The following is a 20,351-nucleotide window of genomic DNA, read 5'->3' as shown; positions in this document are numbered from 1 at the left end:
ATTGTCAATCAACTGAATAATATTTAAGAACATAAGATAACTATTTGATTGTAATAAAATAAGTATGGAAATCGTGAAGCTGTGTAAGTAGTTTGTTGGTAGATGATAGTAGTCTTAGTCTAAAGATAACTGGTAAGTTGAAAGATAATTAGAAGCAGACTGAGGCTGAGAAATTATTCCATGTTGTGAATTTTCTTCTTCATCCATGGGAAGGCAGTGTGGATTGAAATGAACAACAGTAAAACCTGCCTATTAAAATAGTGGGTTGTACTCATAGCACATGGCTTTTTTACTCATAGCACATGACTTTAAAAGAGCCCTTACTGTAATAGGGTGGCTGGGGAAAAATAGAAATAGTTAATCTTTCATGGTTATATGTTCTGATACTTATGAAATATTTCAATGAGAACTTAAATTGTACTTCTTTTTGTTAGCATGTAATAGAGGAAACAAGATGTCAATCCAACTTTGTAGTAAGATCGTAGGCTAAGTTCTAATTTATCTTTCTTTTTGAGAGAAGAAAACGTGTTTCTATTTTGTGAGTTGCTTAACATCATCCTCTTGACAATTCTTATACTAGCTAGGATTATTTTGGTAGTATTTTTATAATTTAAACAACAGTACACTGGAGTTAACGTTGAGGGAACTTAGAAGTCAATATATGTTATTAGAAAATAATATTCTGTGGAATTATTTGCAGATGTAAAATTGTGAAAGCCTTGTTTTTACTCAAGGGTTCTGATGACTTTCTTCAGAATTTGAAGTTCTAAGCACATTATGTGCCATAAAACATAGAAATAGTAAATGTATGTTGATAAAGTTGATATTCATGTGTGGGTAGGTATTACCAATGGTAAGTTTGGTAAATAAGTTTGGTAAGTAAGTAAGTGTCTTCTTTAGGCTTTTGGAATTGATATTTTATTTTATTATTATTATTTTTGCAGTGTACCTCCACAGGTATGCCAGCCCATATGCAAAGCAGATCTATGTTAAGACCACTAGAACTGGCCTTACCTAATCAAACCTCATATTCAGAAAATGAAATTTTAAAGAAAGAATTAGAAGCAATGAGAACTTTCTGTGATTCTGCAAAACAAGACAGACTCAAGCTCCAAAATGAACTGGCTCACAAGGTGGCAGAGTGCAAAGCCTTAGCATTGGAATGTGAAAGGGTCAAAGAGGATTCAGATGAGCAGATAAAGCAACTAGAAGACGCCTTGAAAGATGTTCAGAAGAGAATGTATGAGTCAGAAGGTAAAGTGAAACAAATGCAGACACATTTTCTTGCCCTGAAAGAGCACCTAACAAGCGACGCAGCTACTGGGAACCACAGACTGACAGAAGAACTGAAGGATCAGTTGAAAGACATGAAAGTGAAATATGAAGGTGCGTCTGCAGAAGTGGGGAAATTAAGAAACCAAATCAAACAAAATGAGATGTTAGTCGAAGAGTTTAAGAGGGATGAAGGCAAGCTAATGGAAGAGACTAAGCGACTGCAGAAGGAATTGAGCATGTGTGAACTGGAGCGAGAGAAGAGAGGGAGAAAGGTCACCGAGATGGAAGGCCAGTTAAAGGACTTGTCATCCAAGCTGGCCCTTTCCATTCCGGCAGAGAAATTTGAAAACATGAAGAGCTTGTTGTCAAATGAAGTAAATGAGAAGGCAAAAAAATTAATAGAGATGGAAAGGGAATATGAAAGATCACTTAGCGAAATTAGACCGTTAAAGAGAGAACTTGAGAATTTGAAGGCCAAACTGGCTCAGCAGGTCAAGCCGGAAGAACATGAGCAGCTCAAGAGCAGATTAGAGCAAAAGTCAGGAGAACTTGGGAAGAGAATCAGTGAGTTAACGTCGAAAAATCAGACACTACAGAAGGAGATCGAAAAGGCCTATCTGGATAATAAGCTCCTCACCCAACAAGTGCATAACTTGACGACTGAAATGAAAAATCATTACGTCCCTTTAAAAGTAAGTGAAGAAATGAAAAAGTCACGTGATGTAATTGTTGATGATTTGAATAAAAAGCTTTCAGATGTGACACACAAATACACAGAAAAGAAGTTGGAAATGGAGAAATTGCTGATGGAAAATGCCAGTTTAAGTAAGAACGTTAGCCACCTGGAAACTGTGTTCATACCTCCAGAGAAACACGAAAAAGAGATAATGGCCCTGAAATCTAATATTGTTGAACTTAAGAAGCAGCTATCTGAACTTGATAAAAAATGTGGTGATGACCAAGAGAAAATATATTCGCTCACATCTGAAAACACTGACTTGAAAAAGATAATGAGTAATCAGTATGTGCCAGTGAAAACCCACGAAGAGATTAAAACTGCTTTGAGTAGCACATTGGATAAAACCAGCAGAGAATTAGTAGACGTGAAGAAGAAGTGTGAAGATATAAATCAAGAATTTGTGAAAATAAAAGATGAGAATGAAATATTAAAAAGAAACCTGGAGAACACTCAGAACCAAATAAAAGCTGAGTACATAAGCCTAAGAGAGCACGAGGAAAAGATGAGTGCTGTGAGGAAGAGCATGAAGAAGGTCCAGGACAACAGTGCCGAAATATTGGCTAACTACAAAAAAGGCCAGGAGGAGATTGTAACACTGCATGCCGAGATCGAGGCCCAGAAAAGGGAACTTGACACAATACAAGAATGCATCAAGCTAAAATATGCCCCGATTATCAGCTTTGAAGAGTGTGAGAGAAAATTTAAAGCTACCGAGAAAGAACTAAAAGAACAGTTATCCGAGCAGACACAAAGATATCACATCAGCGAAGAAGAGGCCAAGAAGTGCAAGCAAGAAAACGACAAGTTAAAGAAGGAGATCCTCACTCTTCAGAAGGATCTAAAGGATAAAAATGTTCTTGCTGAGAATTCTCATGAAATGGAAAGAGCATTAAGCAGAAAAACAGAAGAGCTGAACAGACAGTTAAAAGACCTGTTGCAGAAATACACAGAGGTAAAGAACGAGAAAGAGAAGCTGGTGGAGGAAAATGCCAAGCAGACCTCTGAGATGCTTGCAGCACAAACTCTTTTGCAGAAACAGCATGTTCCACTGGAACAGGTTGAGGCCCTGAAAAAGTCTCTTAATGGCACAATTGAGATGCTTAAGGAAGAACTGAAGAGTAAGCAAAGGTGTTATGAGAAGGAGCAGCAGACAGTGACCCAACTGCGGCAGATGCTGGAGAATCAGAAGAACTCCTCTGTGCCCCTGGCAGAGCATCTGCAGATTAAGGAAGCATTTGAGAAAGAAGTTGGAATCATAAAAGCTAGCTTGAGAGAAAAGGAAGAAGAGAGCCAAAACAAAACCAAAGAGGTCTCCAAACTCCAGTCTGAGATTCAGAATACGAAACAAGCATTAAAAAAATTAGAGACTAGGGAGGTGGTTGATTTGTCTAAATATAAAGCAACGAAAAGTGATTTGGAGACACAGATTTCCAACTTAAATGAAAAATTGGCCAATCTGAATAGGAAGTATGAGGAAGTATGTGAGGAGGTTTTGCATGCCAAAAAGAAGGAACTGTCTGCAAAAGATGAGAAGGAATTGCTCCATTTCAGCATTGAGCAAGAAATCAAGGATCAGCAGGAACGATGCGATAAGTCCTTAACAACAATCACAGAGTTACAGAGAAGAATACAGGAATCCGCCAAACAGATCGAAGCTAAAGATAATAAGGTAATAATAATACTTCAGGTAAGCATGTCTTGGTGTTGGAAACCCCAGAGCAGAACTGCCGGAGTAGAATAGGACTCTTTACCATAGCACTCCACAAGACAAGTTTACAAAAGCATTAACAAAGTGACCATTAAATGCCACCTTTTTAGTTTGACTAAGTATGCAAAAAAAAAAAAAAAAAAAAGAATTGGAGTTGACAAAAAGGTAAAGTCACACAAACAAAAATCAAAAGTAGTTTTCCTTTTGTTTCCTCAACTGGTACAGCCAAGAATTGAGGTAAGATGGGGAAACTCAAGATTCACTTGCCTCAAAAATGAATGGTCAAAACCCAGTGGGTTTTAAGGTACCTAAAGAATGGTGAGGGAGAGGAGGAAAAAATACTGTGTTTCTGGGCTGTGAGAAACTAAGGATGCTGCAGAGCTCACCAGACTTGATCTTGGCACTCACCCATACCAGTAAATTGAGCCCTCCAACTCATTGTACATCCTTTCCCCGTATCTTCCTACAGACAGAATATCTTGCCCCTCCTTTCTACCTGCTTAAATCCTCTACATTCCTTAATGCCCACTTCATCACTTAACCCTCCTTCCTAAAGCCTTCATTGGCCAATCTAGCCTACAGTAAACTGTTCCTCTTCCAAAATGCATGTTGTATTTTGGTTTTGCCATCCATTTACAACATATATATTACCGTGTCAGAATGATGTGGTTGGGACTTCCCTGGTGGTCCAGTGGTTAACACTCCACGCTCCCAATGCAGGGGGCCTGGGTTCAATCCCTGGTCAGGGAACTAGATCCCACATGCCACAACTAAATATCCCACCCGTGTGCCGCAACTAAGACCCAGCACTGCCAAATAAATAAATATTTTAAAAAAAAATGATGTGGTTAGTCTGTCCAACTAGTTTTTTTTGCGGTATGTGGGCCTCTCACTGTTGTGGCCTCTCCCGTTGCGGAGCACAGGCTCCGGACGCGCAGGCCCAGCGGCCATGGCTCATGGGCCCAGCCGCTCCGCGGCATGTAGGATCTTCCCGGACTGGGGCACGAACCCGTGTCCCCTGCATCGGCAGGCGGACTCTCAACCACTGCGCCAGCAGGGAAGCCCTTTCCAACTAGTTTTTAAGAGCAGGTTCATAACTTATGTTTCCATCTTATCATTCATTCTCATGGTACAATTTACAGAATAGGTGCTCAATAATATTTTCAATACTGGTAGTTGAATAAAGTATGTACTATGAAGATGAGAAATCAGGGAGATTGAGTTCAGTTTTACCCATTCAACAAATAATTATTAAATGCCTTCTACCTGCAAGGTACTATGCTTAATGCTGGGGATATAGTGACAAGTGAAAGCAGACACAGCCCCAGCCCTCCTCGGTGGACAGGTACAAGTACTGACTTTCTGACATGTCTGCTCATATGACCCAGAATTTTAGTGCTCTCAGCTTGTTTGGAAGTCAGTTATGAATATAATTTATAATTATATACATATAATTATGTATAATTATAATAGCAAGTTATTAATATCTACTTACAATTGTCGCTATTAAGTATATACTACATACCAAACATGTATTTATGATTTCATTTAATTTTCTCAACTATGAAAGGTTTTCCTCTTACTGAGAGGAAATTATATATTTTATTAAGCATATACTACATACCAAACATGTATTTATGATTTCATTTAATTTTCTCAACTATGAAAGGTTTTCCTCTTACTGAGAGGAAATTATATATTGCACATACTGTTGATAACAATCTTGACAGCGTTCATTCCTCAACTTTCTGGTATATAAAGATAAATTTTGTGTCTCAAGGAATGAGTTCTGTGTAAAGATGTTCATTGTAAGTGAATAAGTGACTAATACATGTATCTCCCACAACTCCTTTGTTTTTTTATAAGATAACTGAACTGCTCAGCGATGTGGAAAGACTAAAACAAGCACTCAGTGGCCTTTCCCAGCTCACCTGCGCAAGCAGGGGTCCCAGTAAGAGGCAGAGTCAGCTGATTGGCAGTCTGCAGCACCAGGTCAAGTCCCTGCAGCAGCAGCTGGCGGTGAGTAACCGGGGCCTGCAGGGCTTCGTGCTGATCTGTGCAGGGTCTCGTTTGTTTGTTGGTAAAATCTCATTTAGAAACCAGATTGATCTTTGGCTATGTTCAGATCCAAGAATGTAATCATTTTTGCTAATAGTTACTTATACTAATGATATAATATCATTTTTTGTGTGCTTACTGTATACCAGGCACTACACTAAACATTTTACATACTTGATCTTTAAACTTGATCTTCACAATCCTACAAGGTTTTATCCCCCCTATTTAATTCTTAAGGAAACAAAGATGAAAATATGCCTGGGGTCATACAGCTAGGATTTAATCCTGGGACTTGCTGACTCCAAATCTGATAGCTTTCCAACTGTAGCACACTCTCTAAAATATTGGTCCACTAAACTGAAGGAAGTTTTTTTAATAGTCTTTTATCCTTATGAATGAAGGTAGGCATTCCTATGGTTTTATACATTATATCCTTACATATTAAAAGAAAACATCTGTGTATATATATTCATATAGATACCTATATGGATATGTACCTCCTTTATATATTAAAAGAAAGCATCTGGGTTAAGAAGCTGAAGTTGGGATCTCAGTTCTAAGCCCTGCCACTTAAAAGAGAGTGACATGGAACATTCCTCTTAACCCTTGGCTTCCTCATCCATAAAAATAGGATAATAGGAACTGATTGTTTGTTTGCTTTTTTAATTGGATGAGCTATGGGGCTAAGTAAAACATAGCCCAACCAAATGTAAATTGTTGGGTAATATTTTCTTATTCTATAGAAGTTTGTCATGAGTTATTTTTGAATAGAAGAAAGTTATTTTTTAAAGTGTTCAATTTATGACACCGTTGCCCTACAGATTAATGATGACGTATTACTGATTTGGATCTTATCGAAAGGATATGGTAGTCTCTTCAGTATTCAGAAATATGTTTATTATGTTCATGGCACTATGCTAAGTACTGTCAGGGATAAAGAGAGTGTACAGTTCCTGTCCCCAAGGAGTTCTGGGCAGTTAGGCAAAATATAGATCCATGAAAAGTAAAGTAACGAGACAAAAAATATCAAATATAGAACTAAGAATATGATCCCAGATTCTAAGTGATATGAATTCCCAGGAAGGAAAGATTACTGATGTGGTGGGAGCTGGTTTCAAAGAGGAAGGGAGTACCTGGCCGGAACTTGTAGATAGATGGTGTTCGGGTAGGTGGAAGGAAAATAGAGATTCTCCCTGGCAAAGGAAATAGTGTGAAGGAAGGCATGGAGGTGGAATCAGGTGGCATGCCCCAGGGGTAGTAAAAGGCTGCTCAGCCTGGCTAGGCATGGGAGCTGTGTTTGAGGTCAAGTTGTAGAGACTGTTGAGAATCAAGCTGATGAGTTTGATTTCTCTCTTATATCTAATGAGGTGTCACCCAAGGTTTTTGAGTCAAAAGTGATGCGAGGAAAGTGCTACCTCAGTCTTGGAAGCATGAAAAGGAATAAAGTCTAGAGACAGGGGATGAGATGGGAAGTTTTTGCAATAATCCAAAGCATAAGTTGATAAGTATTTGGGTAATTCATGGCATTAGATATGAACTCAGGCAATAATTTCATGTTACCTAGGGTAAGTGCATTGCTTTCACTGTGAATGTTCCCACACATTCTTTAGAAAAGTTTATACTATTGTTATGCAATGGAATTTTGCATCTGGTGGGTCCAAGGTGGTTTGTTTTAAGAAGTAGCAGGAGCACTTTAATAATACTACCGTGTAGGGCTTCCCTGGTGGCGCAGTGGTTGAGAGTCCGCCTGCCGATGCAGGGGACACGGGTTCGTGCCCCGGTCCGGGAAGATCCCACATGCCGCGGAGCAGCTAGGCCCGTGAGCCATGGCCGCTGAGCCTGTGCGTCCAGAGCCTGTGCTCCGCAACGGTAGAGGCCACAACAGTGAGAAGCCCGCATACCGCAAAAAAAGAAAAAAAAAAAATTATAATACTACCGTGTAGAAGCATCAAGCCTGAGGACAGCATTGTCACAGCCTTCATGTGGTTGAAAACGTGAATGCTGATATTCTGATCTGTCCATCTTTCCACACTTGTAGGATGCTGACAGACAGCACCAAGAAGTAATTGCAATTTATCGGACACACCTTCTTAGTGCTGCACAGGTAAAGAAGAACTACTCCTTTGGCTAGGATATTGTTTCAGAGAAAATAATTTTTTATTTTCCAGTAAATTTATGTGAAAGTCATTGATGTTTAAAGTAGTTGAACCCCCATATGCTTATTTTAAAATTGTTTCTTTTAATCATGGCTTGCATTATCTCCCAGAGAAATTTACAAAGCTGTATGGCAACACAGCATCTTAAATTTAGTGTTGTCTCCATCTGCTTGTCATTCATTTTATAGACAGTTTGGCAACATGTGATGGCAGCACACATTAATGGTATTGCTAGCTGGAGATGATGCCTTGACATCCACACATGTCTGTTAGCTAAAAGAGGAGAGTAGGAAGGACTTCATTGTTTCTTGGTAGCTCAGGAGTGTTTCTTTGAAAGGTAGAGAATACCAAAAAAGTGCAAAAATGACAAGTAAAATGTGCACAGAATTTTAATAATTTAAGAAAAAAGTGGTTCTGCTAGAATATCAATAATATTTATTTGTTGAGCCTTAATCTCAGTGAAGCAGAAGACTACGAATTGCCCTCTTTGGGGGGTGTAATGAGAAAGCTATTAAAAAAAAATCACACTAAGAAACATGTTTAACATATGAAGGATTTTATATTTAATGCTCTGTAGAAACCCTGTGATCAGCATCTCCAAAATTCTCAGATTCTGGGGGGAAGACAATCGAGACAATGTTAGAATGGCAAGTGAGATGTAATAGAAATTGTTTAGGATTTGAAGTGTCCACACTGAAAAAAAAAAGGTGTTGAGAGGAAACTTCAGAGAAGATCATTTAAAAAAAAAGGAAAGAAAAAACTAGGTTAAATAATAAAAAAGAAAAGATTTTGCGATATCAAATTCTTGAAATAAAAGAGCCTGCCTTTTCTATAGGAGATGAGGGGGGAACCAATGTAAAAGAATGAATGATATGATAAAGCATCTTTGGCTACTTTCTTTTTAGTAGATAGACGATAAGCTGGGGTTTGAAAGTATATTATTATTGCAATTATTCAAGACTATTGACGGGCGGCAGAATGGGGAGTTCTCTGGAGGGAAAACAGTAGAAAAGTGTAGAAGATCTGTGTTAGTGAGGGTGAGGAACTCACTTGGCTCTGATACTGGCCAAGGGGGGAACAGCATACTCTTGCTGAAAGACCGCAAACTGACAAGGCTTTCAACTTTTTTTCATGTATGCTTCTGAAATTCAAAATTATTTTCCACTGACTCCTAATGAAACATAACAAAAGCAATTGGCATCTGAAATAGTCTTGCCTTCTGGCATCATAAAGTTAACTAAGAAATTCAGTTTAGTCAACTATGGCTAATGTTTGGAATTTAAACATCCTGCTGTTATAGAAACAGATTTTGGAAGCAAAACTTTTTATATTAATAGGAACTGTTATGCTGAAACCCATTCAAGTGCTCAAGCAAAGAAAAAGGGAAGGGGGGGTGTTTTAAGCCCACCATACTGACTTGCATTTAATCAACCTCTTGCCGTCTTTTTAACTTTAAAGTGTCTCTTTCTAAATTTAAGCGGATAACATTCATGTAAAAAGGTCTCAACCTAACCAGTAAAGGAGGAAATGCAAATAAACAAGGAGGTACCATTTTTCAATTCTGGGATGGGCAAATTTTAAACAAGATGATAGTCTGTAGCATTGGCCAGGGCATTGTGGGAAATGGGCATTTATACCCTGCTGGTGGGAGTGTAAATCGTTATTATCTCTATACAGGGATATTTGTAGTACTTAGCAAAATTTAAAAATTGAGTCTGCTTTTTTGGCCTAGCAATTTCTTCCCTAGGAATCTGCCCATAAATATTGGAAACCCCATAAGTGCCCATCATTAGGAGGATGAATAAAGAAATTATGATACATCCATACAGTGGAATATTACACAACAATTTAAAATAATTAAGGCAGGGAATTCCCTGGCGGTCCAGTGGTTAAGACTCGGGCTTTCACTGCCGTGGACCTGGGTTCGATCCCTGGTTGGGGAACTAGGATCCCACAAGCCGCGCGGTGTGGCCAATCAATCAATAAAATAATTAAGGCAATAACTAGGTGAAAGGGCAAGTTGCAAAATAATATATATGATCCTATTTATGTAAAAAAGATAAATATGGGTATTTTTCATTAGTTACTTTTCTAATTAAAAAAAATAAAATTCAGCAGAAGCAAAAAAATTTCCTTGTAGTTTACTTTGCTCATCTGTAACTTATGCTACCCCTATCATCTGAGCCATTATGTAAAAAAAAGAAAGAGGTTTGTCCGTCTCTTCTCTGATAATAGATGTTAAGAGCAACTGATGTGCACTACTTTTAAATTGATTTTCTCTATTTCTATGATAGAGCTCTACTCTGTTTTCCAATAAAACCTTTAGAATATCACCACGATGGTGAGGATTTAGCATTTGGTGAATCACAACCAACAAGGTTCTATTATAAAGCCCTTGTCTTTAGAATTTGTGTGTAAATGAAGATGACATAAAATATTTCTCCCCTTTCTTCTTTCTCCCAAGGGTCACATGGATGAAGATGTGCAGGCGGCCTTACTCCAGATCATACAGATGCGGCAAGGGCTTGTGTGCTAGCATCAGCACCCACCAGCCGATGCTGGCTTTCCCTGCTGGTGCTGAGCATTCTGTGTGCAACTCCATGGCCTTTCTGGACCTCACTTTCCCTCAGCTTTCCCTGCTGGTGCTAGTATAATTAAAATAAAGTATATTTTGATCCATTAGTAGGTTTTTAACTTAGACAAATACGTTACTGAGTTTTTCAATATCAGTTCAAATCTTATATTCTTTATATGTTAATTTTACAATTAGATAAACAACATAACACTTTGCCTTGGGTTGGCTACTTATTTTTAATTGATTGATACTCAATAAAACATGAGTCATCTGAGTGGGTCCATATGAAGAGGGATTAGGCTGAAATAATTATTAAAGTTTTCTTCCAGAGAAATTAATTGGGTTGGTAGCAACTTTTAAGTGGATCAAGAGATCTTTCAGATGTTCAGTCAAGCCATGAGACCTAATGCAGTTTCAAGGAATGCATGGTAACTTGGCTGGCCAAGTTCCATTTTTATTAAAGTAACTTAGTGAGTGCTTTTGACTTCTTTTGGAGGTACAGATTTTTTTTCTCTCTACACTAGTAAGTTTTATGCCTTTTAAAATAAATTTCTTTTCACAAATGGTTTGCAGTGCTAAATTACATTTAGGCTAAGAACAGGCAAGGGTGGAATATATCAGGAATTTATAATAAAATTTCCTCATAATCTCCACAGTGGTATCTTAATTTTCACTTGTAATGACTTTTCTTTTTACAGTATGAAGAGAACTATGATAAATGGTATACTGGATTTTTCAAAGTGTCAAAAATGTTAGACTTTTTTTAGTAATTACTCTGACATTTGCTACTGTAGTAGCAAAGCACTCATTATATATGCATCCTCCAAATGTTTTGTACTTATTTATAGGAAAATTGCACTAATGAGATTAATAATGTGAAATGCAGTTTTTTTTGCAAAATTAGCATTAGAAAATTGATTTTAGAAGACAGATCTTTAAGGTTTTAGACAAAAGTGCAATAACATTGTAAACTGTAAGAATATAGATAGCAAGAAAATAATGAAATTGGGCATGTTTATAGTAAATATTATAACCAACCATTTTTATTAACTACATCTCATTAAGGAAAGTTTATATGTTTTGTTATTTTATTAATATTTTATTTACAGTTCAGATTGAAAATGACTAATTTGACTGTTAGCAAATAAACTAAACAAATGAATCATTGCAGCCAAGCTTTTTAAATTGCAAAATGTGCCTTAGCAATAATCTTTGAGCATCCTGAACCAGATTTTTGATCCCATTTTTGTGTAATAACAAGGACAAAGGACCATCAAAATATCAATAACTTATTCCACCAAAGAATAAGCCATTGTGTTTCTTCAGTATAGAAACAGAAGCGAAAAGTCAGAAACGGATTTCTTTTGAATTCTTTAGGTAGGTATGTACAATAAACAATGTTTGGATTCTTTAATTTTTACATTTAATGTTGTCCTTTAGCATGAGCTCTGTGTCATGAGTTTTAGGTCACCTATTGAAGCTCTAGAGTAGAGAAGTTCTTAACTGAATACTTACATTTCAGTGTTATATTTTCCTTATTAGGGGTGGGAAGGGAACCCCTATATGGGTTTATATATGTTTTATTTTGTCTTCAACCATCAATAAAATGTTTTCTGTGAAATATTGTTTTGAACATCTTGTAAGAGATTTACACGGTAAACCAGTCCATTTGCTATTTTTGGAGAATTTGGGGGAGAGAATGATAGAATGCAAAGTATAGATGATGACACCCATTTTCAGTTAGCTATGTAGAATGCAATATCAAGTAACCTTGAATTAATCCCATTTTCTCATTCACTCACCTTTGGGTCAAAGGCAGAGCTTGCATGTACAACACTGAAGGCGAAAGCTTCTTAGATAGTTAACAAATGGAACATGCACAATGGGTGATGCTGGTTTCTTTGCTATTCTGTATTCAGGAAGACTATGAAGTCTGAACTTAGGCCAAGAGGAAAATCAGTTGTCTAAGACGTGAGTGCTGTCTGAAAGAATCACTGAATTCCTTTTGGAGCGCAGTCCTTTGTTGAAAGCTTTATTACTATTGGTTGCTTGTTTTTTTTTTCTTATCATTCCCGCTTCATCAGAAAATCTCATTCCTTTTGATAGAGGGTCAGTGTTATAAAGAACTATTAAAATAAAATCAAATATTAATGCAATGAACATCTTAAAATTTAATAATACAGTGACTCTAATCACTAGCTACACCTGTGCTATTCTAAAATTCCAGATGAATTTAGCTTAATCTTTCTTATAGCTTGTTTTTTATTTAAACCTTTCCTCTTGACCCTAACCAACATTATACAGTTTAAATTTTTCTATTATTCTAAATGCATTGGATAATCGCTGCTTTAAAAATCTTGTAGCTTTAGAACATGAGCACTTTTTTCCCCCAGTGTTATCCAGTTTTCTTCTAACAAGGACCTAAATATTGTTCTCATACACGAGCTTCTTATCTACTGAGAACGTGGTTCATGTTTTCAGTCCACTTGTTTCAAAGAAGAAAAGGGAAGAGTTTCAAATTAATTTTTGGTGTCCATGATGACTAGATACATCAGTGCCTGCTTACACTAATGCCAAGTGGGAAGTAGTAGTGGTTACAAGCTTCTTTTGACATCTGCTTCACCATGGTGGAAGAAAACTGCTTCTTGTTGCCTCTTTATTTTCCTCGTCACTGGATTCTGCAACCTTGTGGTGATCCTTTTTCATCTTACAAGTTCTGTGCATCAAAGTCATGGCGGTACCTCTGGCACCAAAATAAGGATTGAAAGAGAATTGCCTGTGATAATCATGCAAAATGTGGTTGCACATGTCTGGCAGGGGAAGAAGAACCTGGACCTTATTCCTGGCTGCTAAATGTTGTGAATAAATTTCAGAGAGGAAAAAAAACAATTATTATGAGTAATTTTCAGAAAGAGAAAAAAAGCAAATGGCACCGTAAAATATATCGTGCACAAAATGTAAAATGGAAAATACATATTTCAGCTCCCATTTCATTCAGTGATGTCTCCAACTAAACTGGATTTAAGACTTTGTTGTTGGAAATTAAATTCTTCCCTGTGTTTTGGTCTTGGCTGTTTGAAACAAGACTGTCTATACTAGCCTCTCCAGGTAAATACTAACCTGCTTCTTAACGTGGCTTCATTTTCTTACAGTATATATGGACCTTTGGCTCATGAGAGTCATGAATGTAGAGATTTAAAGAAAAAAATAAAGAAGAAACTGCAGCAAAGATGGCATTCCAATAAGACTTCCTGGGCAGTGAGGTTGCTTGTATTTAGCATAATAGAGCATGTGGCATCATTTATGCGTTAGAGGGCATTTTCATTATCTGTGCCTGCATGAGCAAACATTGATGATGAATGAATTCAACCAAAAAGAGAAGGTTACAAAAATGTCATATGTAAATTTAAAAAAGCCAAGATTTGTGAGGGTTGCTTCTCCAGTTATAAGTGTGTGTATATATACACATACATACATCACGTGCATATATATATATAGTGAAATAATAGAAGAGACATCGATAAAAACAATGCCCTTTATAATTGATATTTGGCATCAAGTTTACTTAATGAGCCCAATTTTTATATTTTAAACAGGTTTGCAATTTGTTTTTCAAGGTAACAATATTCTGAATTCAGGAAAGAGTTTAGAGAGGTTATTGCCTTCTTAATAAGTTAGAGCTTCTATTGCTCTGCCAAGTCAGAAGATTAACATTTAATAGAAGAAAATTATATATCTGTAATTCAGTCATGGCTATAAGATCAGATGGATTTTACATTAAGTGAAAAAGATGTCGAGCATTTAAGGACCATTAAACTACAGGACTCTTTTATTGGGTTTTAAGGCCTCCGAGCCCAGGTCCTGCTGTGAAGAGTATTTATTTTTACATGTACAGAACACACTAAGGATGGGAAAAGGGCATACATTTTAAAAGAAAATAGGCCATGAAAAAGTGTGATTTTCCACATTGTGAACAGCTACCATTCAGATTTAATCTTTTTAAATAATAATTAGTTTTATGCATCATTAAGTAGCTTTCTTACAGGCTGGAAGAATATGGTGAAGTCCACTTTAAAAGTGGTACCTGCAGGAAATCCAAGTAGCTGGGTACCCTCTGTTGACATTTCACTTTGAGGAACCACATTTCTAATAGTTTCCAGGTAGCTCAACATTGTAAAGAATTTAAGTTTGAAAATGCCTTCTCCAGTGGTCCTTAAGGACTATGAAAACAAAAGACCTAGAGAGAAGTGACTTCTAATAAGCGTCTACCTTTTTCTAGCGATGCCCACATTGTCAAGGAAGGACTGGAATTTGACTCTTGAGAAGAACCACTTACCTACGGGGAGAAATTCTGCACCATCCAAAAGTCTGCACCATCCCTTTCATTAAGTGCGTATAACACTTGACATTGTTGCAGTTAAATCATGACAAGCGATGTCTTAAATAATATAAACTTTTCTTACTCTTTGCATCGTACCTCCTGTCCCATTCCTACCTCCAAAAACTGGGGAAGAATTTTATGTAGGAGTTTAAGAACAAATAGGCTCAGGGAGGATGGAGGAAAGGAGTTAATGTAATTTGTAACTTTTTTCCCTACAATGTCCAAACAAATTTTGTGATTTTCTTTCTTGCTATTCTAGGATTTTTTTAATTGCCTTCAACTGAAGTGGCACCTTATGGGCCGTTTCAGAAATTCTCTTTAGGATTTAAAAATGAAGCCGCTTCATATTCAGAGTCTTCCTGCTAAAATCTGTTAAGCCAAAATAAAAATGACTGCTACTTAAAATTTTTCCCCTCTTTGTTGTTGCTACAAAGATTGTCTCACAGGAGTTGCAAGTTCCCACTTATGCACAATTAAAAACTCTTCTTTGTACAAATGGAGAGAGATGAACAATCACAGGGTTGCCAGCACAAGTCCTAAGGATTGAAGTGTATACGCCTCAATCAAATAAAGAGGGGCTGCTCTCTTGAGCTTGGAGGCTTGTTTTGAGAAAGTGAATTTTTCCAGTTGGCCTTAATCCCTAAGCAGTATAGCTCCTTTAAAGCCATCTTTATTCATTCACACCAATTGACACTTTAAGAAATTCCCCCAGCTACTGTTCATCTAAGTCTAAATATATCTGTTAGAGTCGAATGCATTTAAGAGGATTTGCAATCTGTGATTATCCAAAATACTATTCATTGTCAATATTTTTGGTGTGCCGTAGCCAATCTTGTTATTATAATGTACATAGCCACTTAACTGCAGCAAAGCCTGAATACATCACAGCAACTGGAGTAACCTGAGGAGGGCTTGTCTCCAGCTCTGTGCTACCATTCTGGCACAGCTTGTTGTGTGGTTATGAACATCAGAAAGAATCCCTTGATATGCTCTTGCTCTCCTTCCAGACCCTTTTGGGCAATCTCACCCTCTGTGTTCTCTAAGTGCAGAGCAGTTACCAGGACAACAGAGAATTTGAGAAAGATTTAATTGTGATCTGGTGTCTAACCAGAATAAGGAACTAGTGCCTTGAATTTACATTTTAGGTTCCCAAGGAAATGTCAATATGCATATTTATTATTTTTGCCCTACCTCATTACAAAAAAGATTTTAAGGTGGCTCGCAATTTTCTTCTTAATATGGGTGAGGGAAAGGGGAATGGTAAATACTAAAAGGATAGGAAAAGCAAGCAACAGCTTGGGATCCAGAAAACATGCCATGAATACCGTAATATTCTGCTTACTTTTCTGGAACTGGCCTCAATTTGACTCTACTTTCTACCAGCCAATGCAAAGAAGTGAACATCACATATGTGAGGCACAGCATCCATTAGGAAGAGCACAGTTATTCCTGGTTGTGAAGCCGGCCAGCCTTTCCCCCGTGGGTCCAGCACATCATTTCAAACCGGAGTAAAAACTCCCTTTGGGGCACATGCCATGAGATAAACAGGGTGCATCTTCCTAAGTGCTTCCATCGGACTTGATGGTAAGAAACATAAGCTATTTTGTAAATAACTTTTAAATTTTGGAATAATGCAGTGACTAATATGCAGTGACTAAGAGTAAGAATAGTCCACATTTTGGGTCTATTTGGGTCCACGAGGAAGAATTCACTTTTTTCTTTCACCTTATTTTTTTTTATTGTAGTACAGTTGATTTACAATCGTGTGTTAGTTTCAGGTGAATAACATAGTGATTCAGTATTTTTGCAGATTATATTCCTTTATAGATTATTACATGATATTGGGTATAATTCCCTGTGCTATACAGTAAATCCTCGTTGCTTATCTATTTAATACATAGTAGTTTGTATCTGTTAATCCCACCCCCCTAATTTTCCCCCGCTTTGGTAACCACAAGTTTGTTTTCTGTGTCTGTAAGTCTGTTTCTCTTTTGTATATAGATTCATTTGTATTATTTTCTAGATTCCACATATAAGTGATATCGAACAGTATTTGTCTTTCTCTGTTTGACCTATTTCACTAAGCATAATATTCTCACTAAGCATACTGTATATGTGTGTCTGTGTATATATATATATATATATACACACAGACACACACACACATATATACCACATCTTAAAGTAGTCCAATCATCTGTTGGACACTTGGGTTCCTTCCATGTCTTGACTATTGTAAATAGTGCTATTATGAACATTGGGGTGCATGTATCTTTTTGAATTAGAGTTTTCATCTTTTCTGGATATATGCCCAGGAGTGGGATTGCTGGATCATATGGTAGCTCTATTTTAAGTTTTTTAAAGGATCTCCGTAATGTTCTCCATAGGGGCTGCACCAATTTACATTCCCACCAACAGTGTAGGAGGGTTCCCTTTTCTCCACACCCTCTCTAACATTTGTTATTTGTAAACTCTTTGACGATGGCCATTCTGAAAGGTGGCTCTCACCTTAGTCTTGGTTAACAGATATTTCAAACAAATTTCTAAAGTAGATGTCTGTCTCTGGTATTTTTTGCCTTCCTTTCTGCTCTCTTTGTGCATTCATTACCTGTGTCCCTTCAGGCCTCCTATGCACTCACCCTAAACCCTCCATTTTTGCACCCCCTTATACAGGCCTACCATAGACTCCTATTTTCCTTGATCTCCCTCACCTCTATTCCAAGATAGGAAATGGCGGAGCTTTCTGAGGCAGGGATTAAGAAAGCAGTATGACCAAATGAATCCATTTGTAAATTACTGATAACATGTTAACTACTGTAAGTGAATTTTTACTGCGAAAAGGTATGTTTAACCTCCAATAATGTATTAATTAGCAGATAATCTTAGAGATAATAATAAAATTAAGGGGTAAAGTCCTATTTTAAGGAAGAGGAAGATAATTTGCCACATGTGGAGGCATCACGGCTGCCTGAGTTATGCTCACCCCATCACAATTCCCTTTAAAGTACTTCTGCTTTTCAGATTCCTACCTCCCTCTCTATTTTTGATGAAAATCTCTAAAAGGTATTATGTAGTAGCCAATTACTGTTCTCTTGACCACCGGCATATGAACCACTTTTCTATGTCTAGGGGATTCTCTGCCTTATGAGTCTTCATGAGATGAAGAGACACCCGCCCACTACAGAGGCTGAAAATGCCAAGTGTTTGCTTTTCCCTGGTGTCCTGGGATGCAGGCACATGACCCAGGGCAGGTCATTTTGCCAACTGTGCCCTTGACTTTGACTAGGGGACTAAGTGACAGTGAGAGGCAGAGGTGGCACTGGTCTGTCTTTCTGGTTGCAGGGACAGTTGGGTTTGCTCCAAGATCAAGTTCTTGGTGCAGAGATAGAAGTGGCCCAAAGATTAGCATCTAATGCTTGATGGGACAACTGCTGTTTTCTCCTCAGACGGACTTTGGAGTGTGATTTGGAAGACTTTTCTGTCCTCTCAGGCCTGAGCCTGGTTTTCCACCTTCTCTATAATTCATTGAGCTACCCAGTGCATTGTTTTATTATTATTTAAAAAAAATTTTAATCCAGTTTTAAGTAAATCCCCTATTTACTTAAAACAGCCAGAATCGGGTTTTATTGCTTGCCATTAAGAACCAGGGCTGATTAAAAAAAAAATTTCCCCTTATTTCCAAAGCAAAGTATATTCAATTTGAAAACTTTTAGAAAATACAGACAGAAAAAAGAAAAAAATAATTCACCCCTCCAACCCCCTCCAAACCTAGATATAACCATAGTTAATGCTTGGTTGTGTCTTTTTCATTACTCTTGTATGTGTCCATTCCAAGGAAGACTATCCTGTAAAGCAATAACAGTACAGAATTTGGGGGCTACTTCCTTCTCTGTCCAGGGAATCCAATAAATAGGCTTCCTACCCTTGTTTTAAGAGCCTGAGGTTAAGAGTGGTTGATTGAATTGGACTTTGTGGGCAAGAATTTCTTTTAATCCTTTAATTTAAAGATTACATTTAAATTGCAATTAAATTTAAGAATCACCTACAAAAGGATGTTAATTCTTTGCCAAATAGGTTGCAATTTTTTTCCTTCTCATTTTATTTTTCCCTTTAACTTTGTTTTTTTCTCTCATTCACCAGTTTAAATTTTGTATTCAAATTTGTCAATCTTTTGTGGTTTCTGGCATTGATATAACATACCTTAAACATTCTTTCTGAACATATGGATCTATATTTTATCTAGTTCTTTAATTATATTGTTTATATTACATAATCCATTTGGAACTTTTTTAATGCTATCACATGAGGTACAGATTCACTTTAAGTATTATCCATATTTCTATCCAGTTTGTCTAATTAATTTAATTATCTTTTTTTCTTCAATGCAATAATATTTTTTTCCACTCAAAAATGTATTAAATTCCTATTTGGGTCTATTTTTTTAATCTTCGTTATGTTCCATTGGCCTACCTATCTCTTAGCTCCACTTCAAAAGTCTGTATATTCTCTCAAGTTCCAAATCTTCCTGTAATTACTCTTGAAAAAATAAAGATAATATTGGATAGATAGGCAGGGATTTAGGGGAACCTATTAATTAGGAATTGCCATTATGGAAAACTCTGTTCTTTAATGTGGGCAGGGAATGGAATGCCCTGGTTAATATAGCATTTTGGTAAAGAAGCAAGTGTATTGAAGTAATTTGGCTGGCCTTTGAGAATTCATAGGGCCTGTTAAGACCTGATTGTATCTCAGGATCACCAGCAACATCACAAATACTAATTATCATTATGCTCCAGATGCGCTGATGTGCTCATTAACAGGGCCTGAGCAGAATACTGGATCCAGCAGAGCTGACTGTATTGGCTTTTGGAATGCTGTGAGTGAAGTGAGTGTTAGGGTCCTTGGAGACAGATGGCAAGCCCATCAGTTTGCTATGTGAGTTACCACATCTATACTAAGCTGATGAGTGGACTTTGTGAGCTAGAACTATTATAGAATGGGAACTAAGACAATGGTAAACAGTTGGTCAGTAATCCATGGAGCCATTTCCCAGGGGAGGGAAAATGTTCTTTCTATCCTACTAGGCTCCAGATAGCTTTCTGGCAGGGGATCCAAGAGAACCCACTTGGCTTTTGACAGCACACCACAGAATACCACTTCTTATGCGCAGGTCTTAGAAGGATAATCTGTAAAAGTTCCCCACATTGGTAAGATTGGTTGTATTGGAGGAAAGCCAATGAAAACCCATGCATAGACTGATAAATGAGGGAACTGGGACATTTGTACTGCAGTGCTTCCCCACCTCTCCCCATAAGGGTGTTCTTCTATCCCAGCCATACTGGGCCGATGTCATTGCCCTCATGGTCCTAAGCTTGCCTGCCTCCTTGCTTTGCCCATCTTATTCCCACCTCTTAAAATGATCTCTCACTCCGTTTCTTCCCATTATAATTCACCCAGTT

At 37.4% G+C, this 20,351-nt stretch overlaps 1 protein-coding gene across 2 annotated transcripts in view; it reads left to right on the top strand.

Annotated features, from left to right (window-relative positions):
- Positions 1-10,618, top strand: part of UACA (uveal autoantigen with coiled-coil domains and ankyrin repeats) — an 85,489-nt gene extending 74,871 nt beyond the window's left edge. For both annotated transcript variants that reach the window (XM_082835726.1, XM_082835725.1), the window contains exons 16-19: positions 945-3,683; positions 5,589-5,741; positions 7,819-7,884; positions 10,401-10,618. In XM_082835726.1, the coding sequence (XP_082691852.1) occupies positions 945-3,683; positions 5,589-5,741; positions 7,819-7,884; positions 10,401-10,472 (3,030 nt within the window). In that variant the 3' untranslated portion in view covers positions 10,473-10,618. The remainder of the gene's footprint in view (positions 1-944; positions 3,684-5,588; positions 5,742-7,818; positions 7,885-10,400) is intronic.
- The last annotated feature ends 9,733 nt before the right edge of the window (positions 10,619-20,351 follow it).

This window comes from Leucopleurus acutus, assembly GCF_964270905.1.
Source record: "Leucopleurus acutus genome assembly, chromosome: 1".
In the NCBI taxonomy this organism is placed as follows: domain Eukaryota; kingdom Metazoa; phylum Chordata; class Mammalia; order Artiodactyla; family Delphinidae; genus Leucopleurus; species Leucopleurus acutus.
This window is presented reverse-complemented; position numbering and strand designations above follow the sequence as displayed.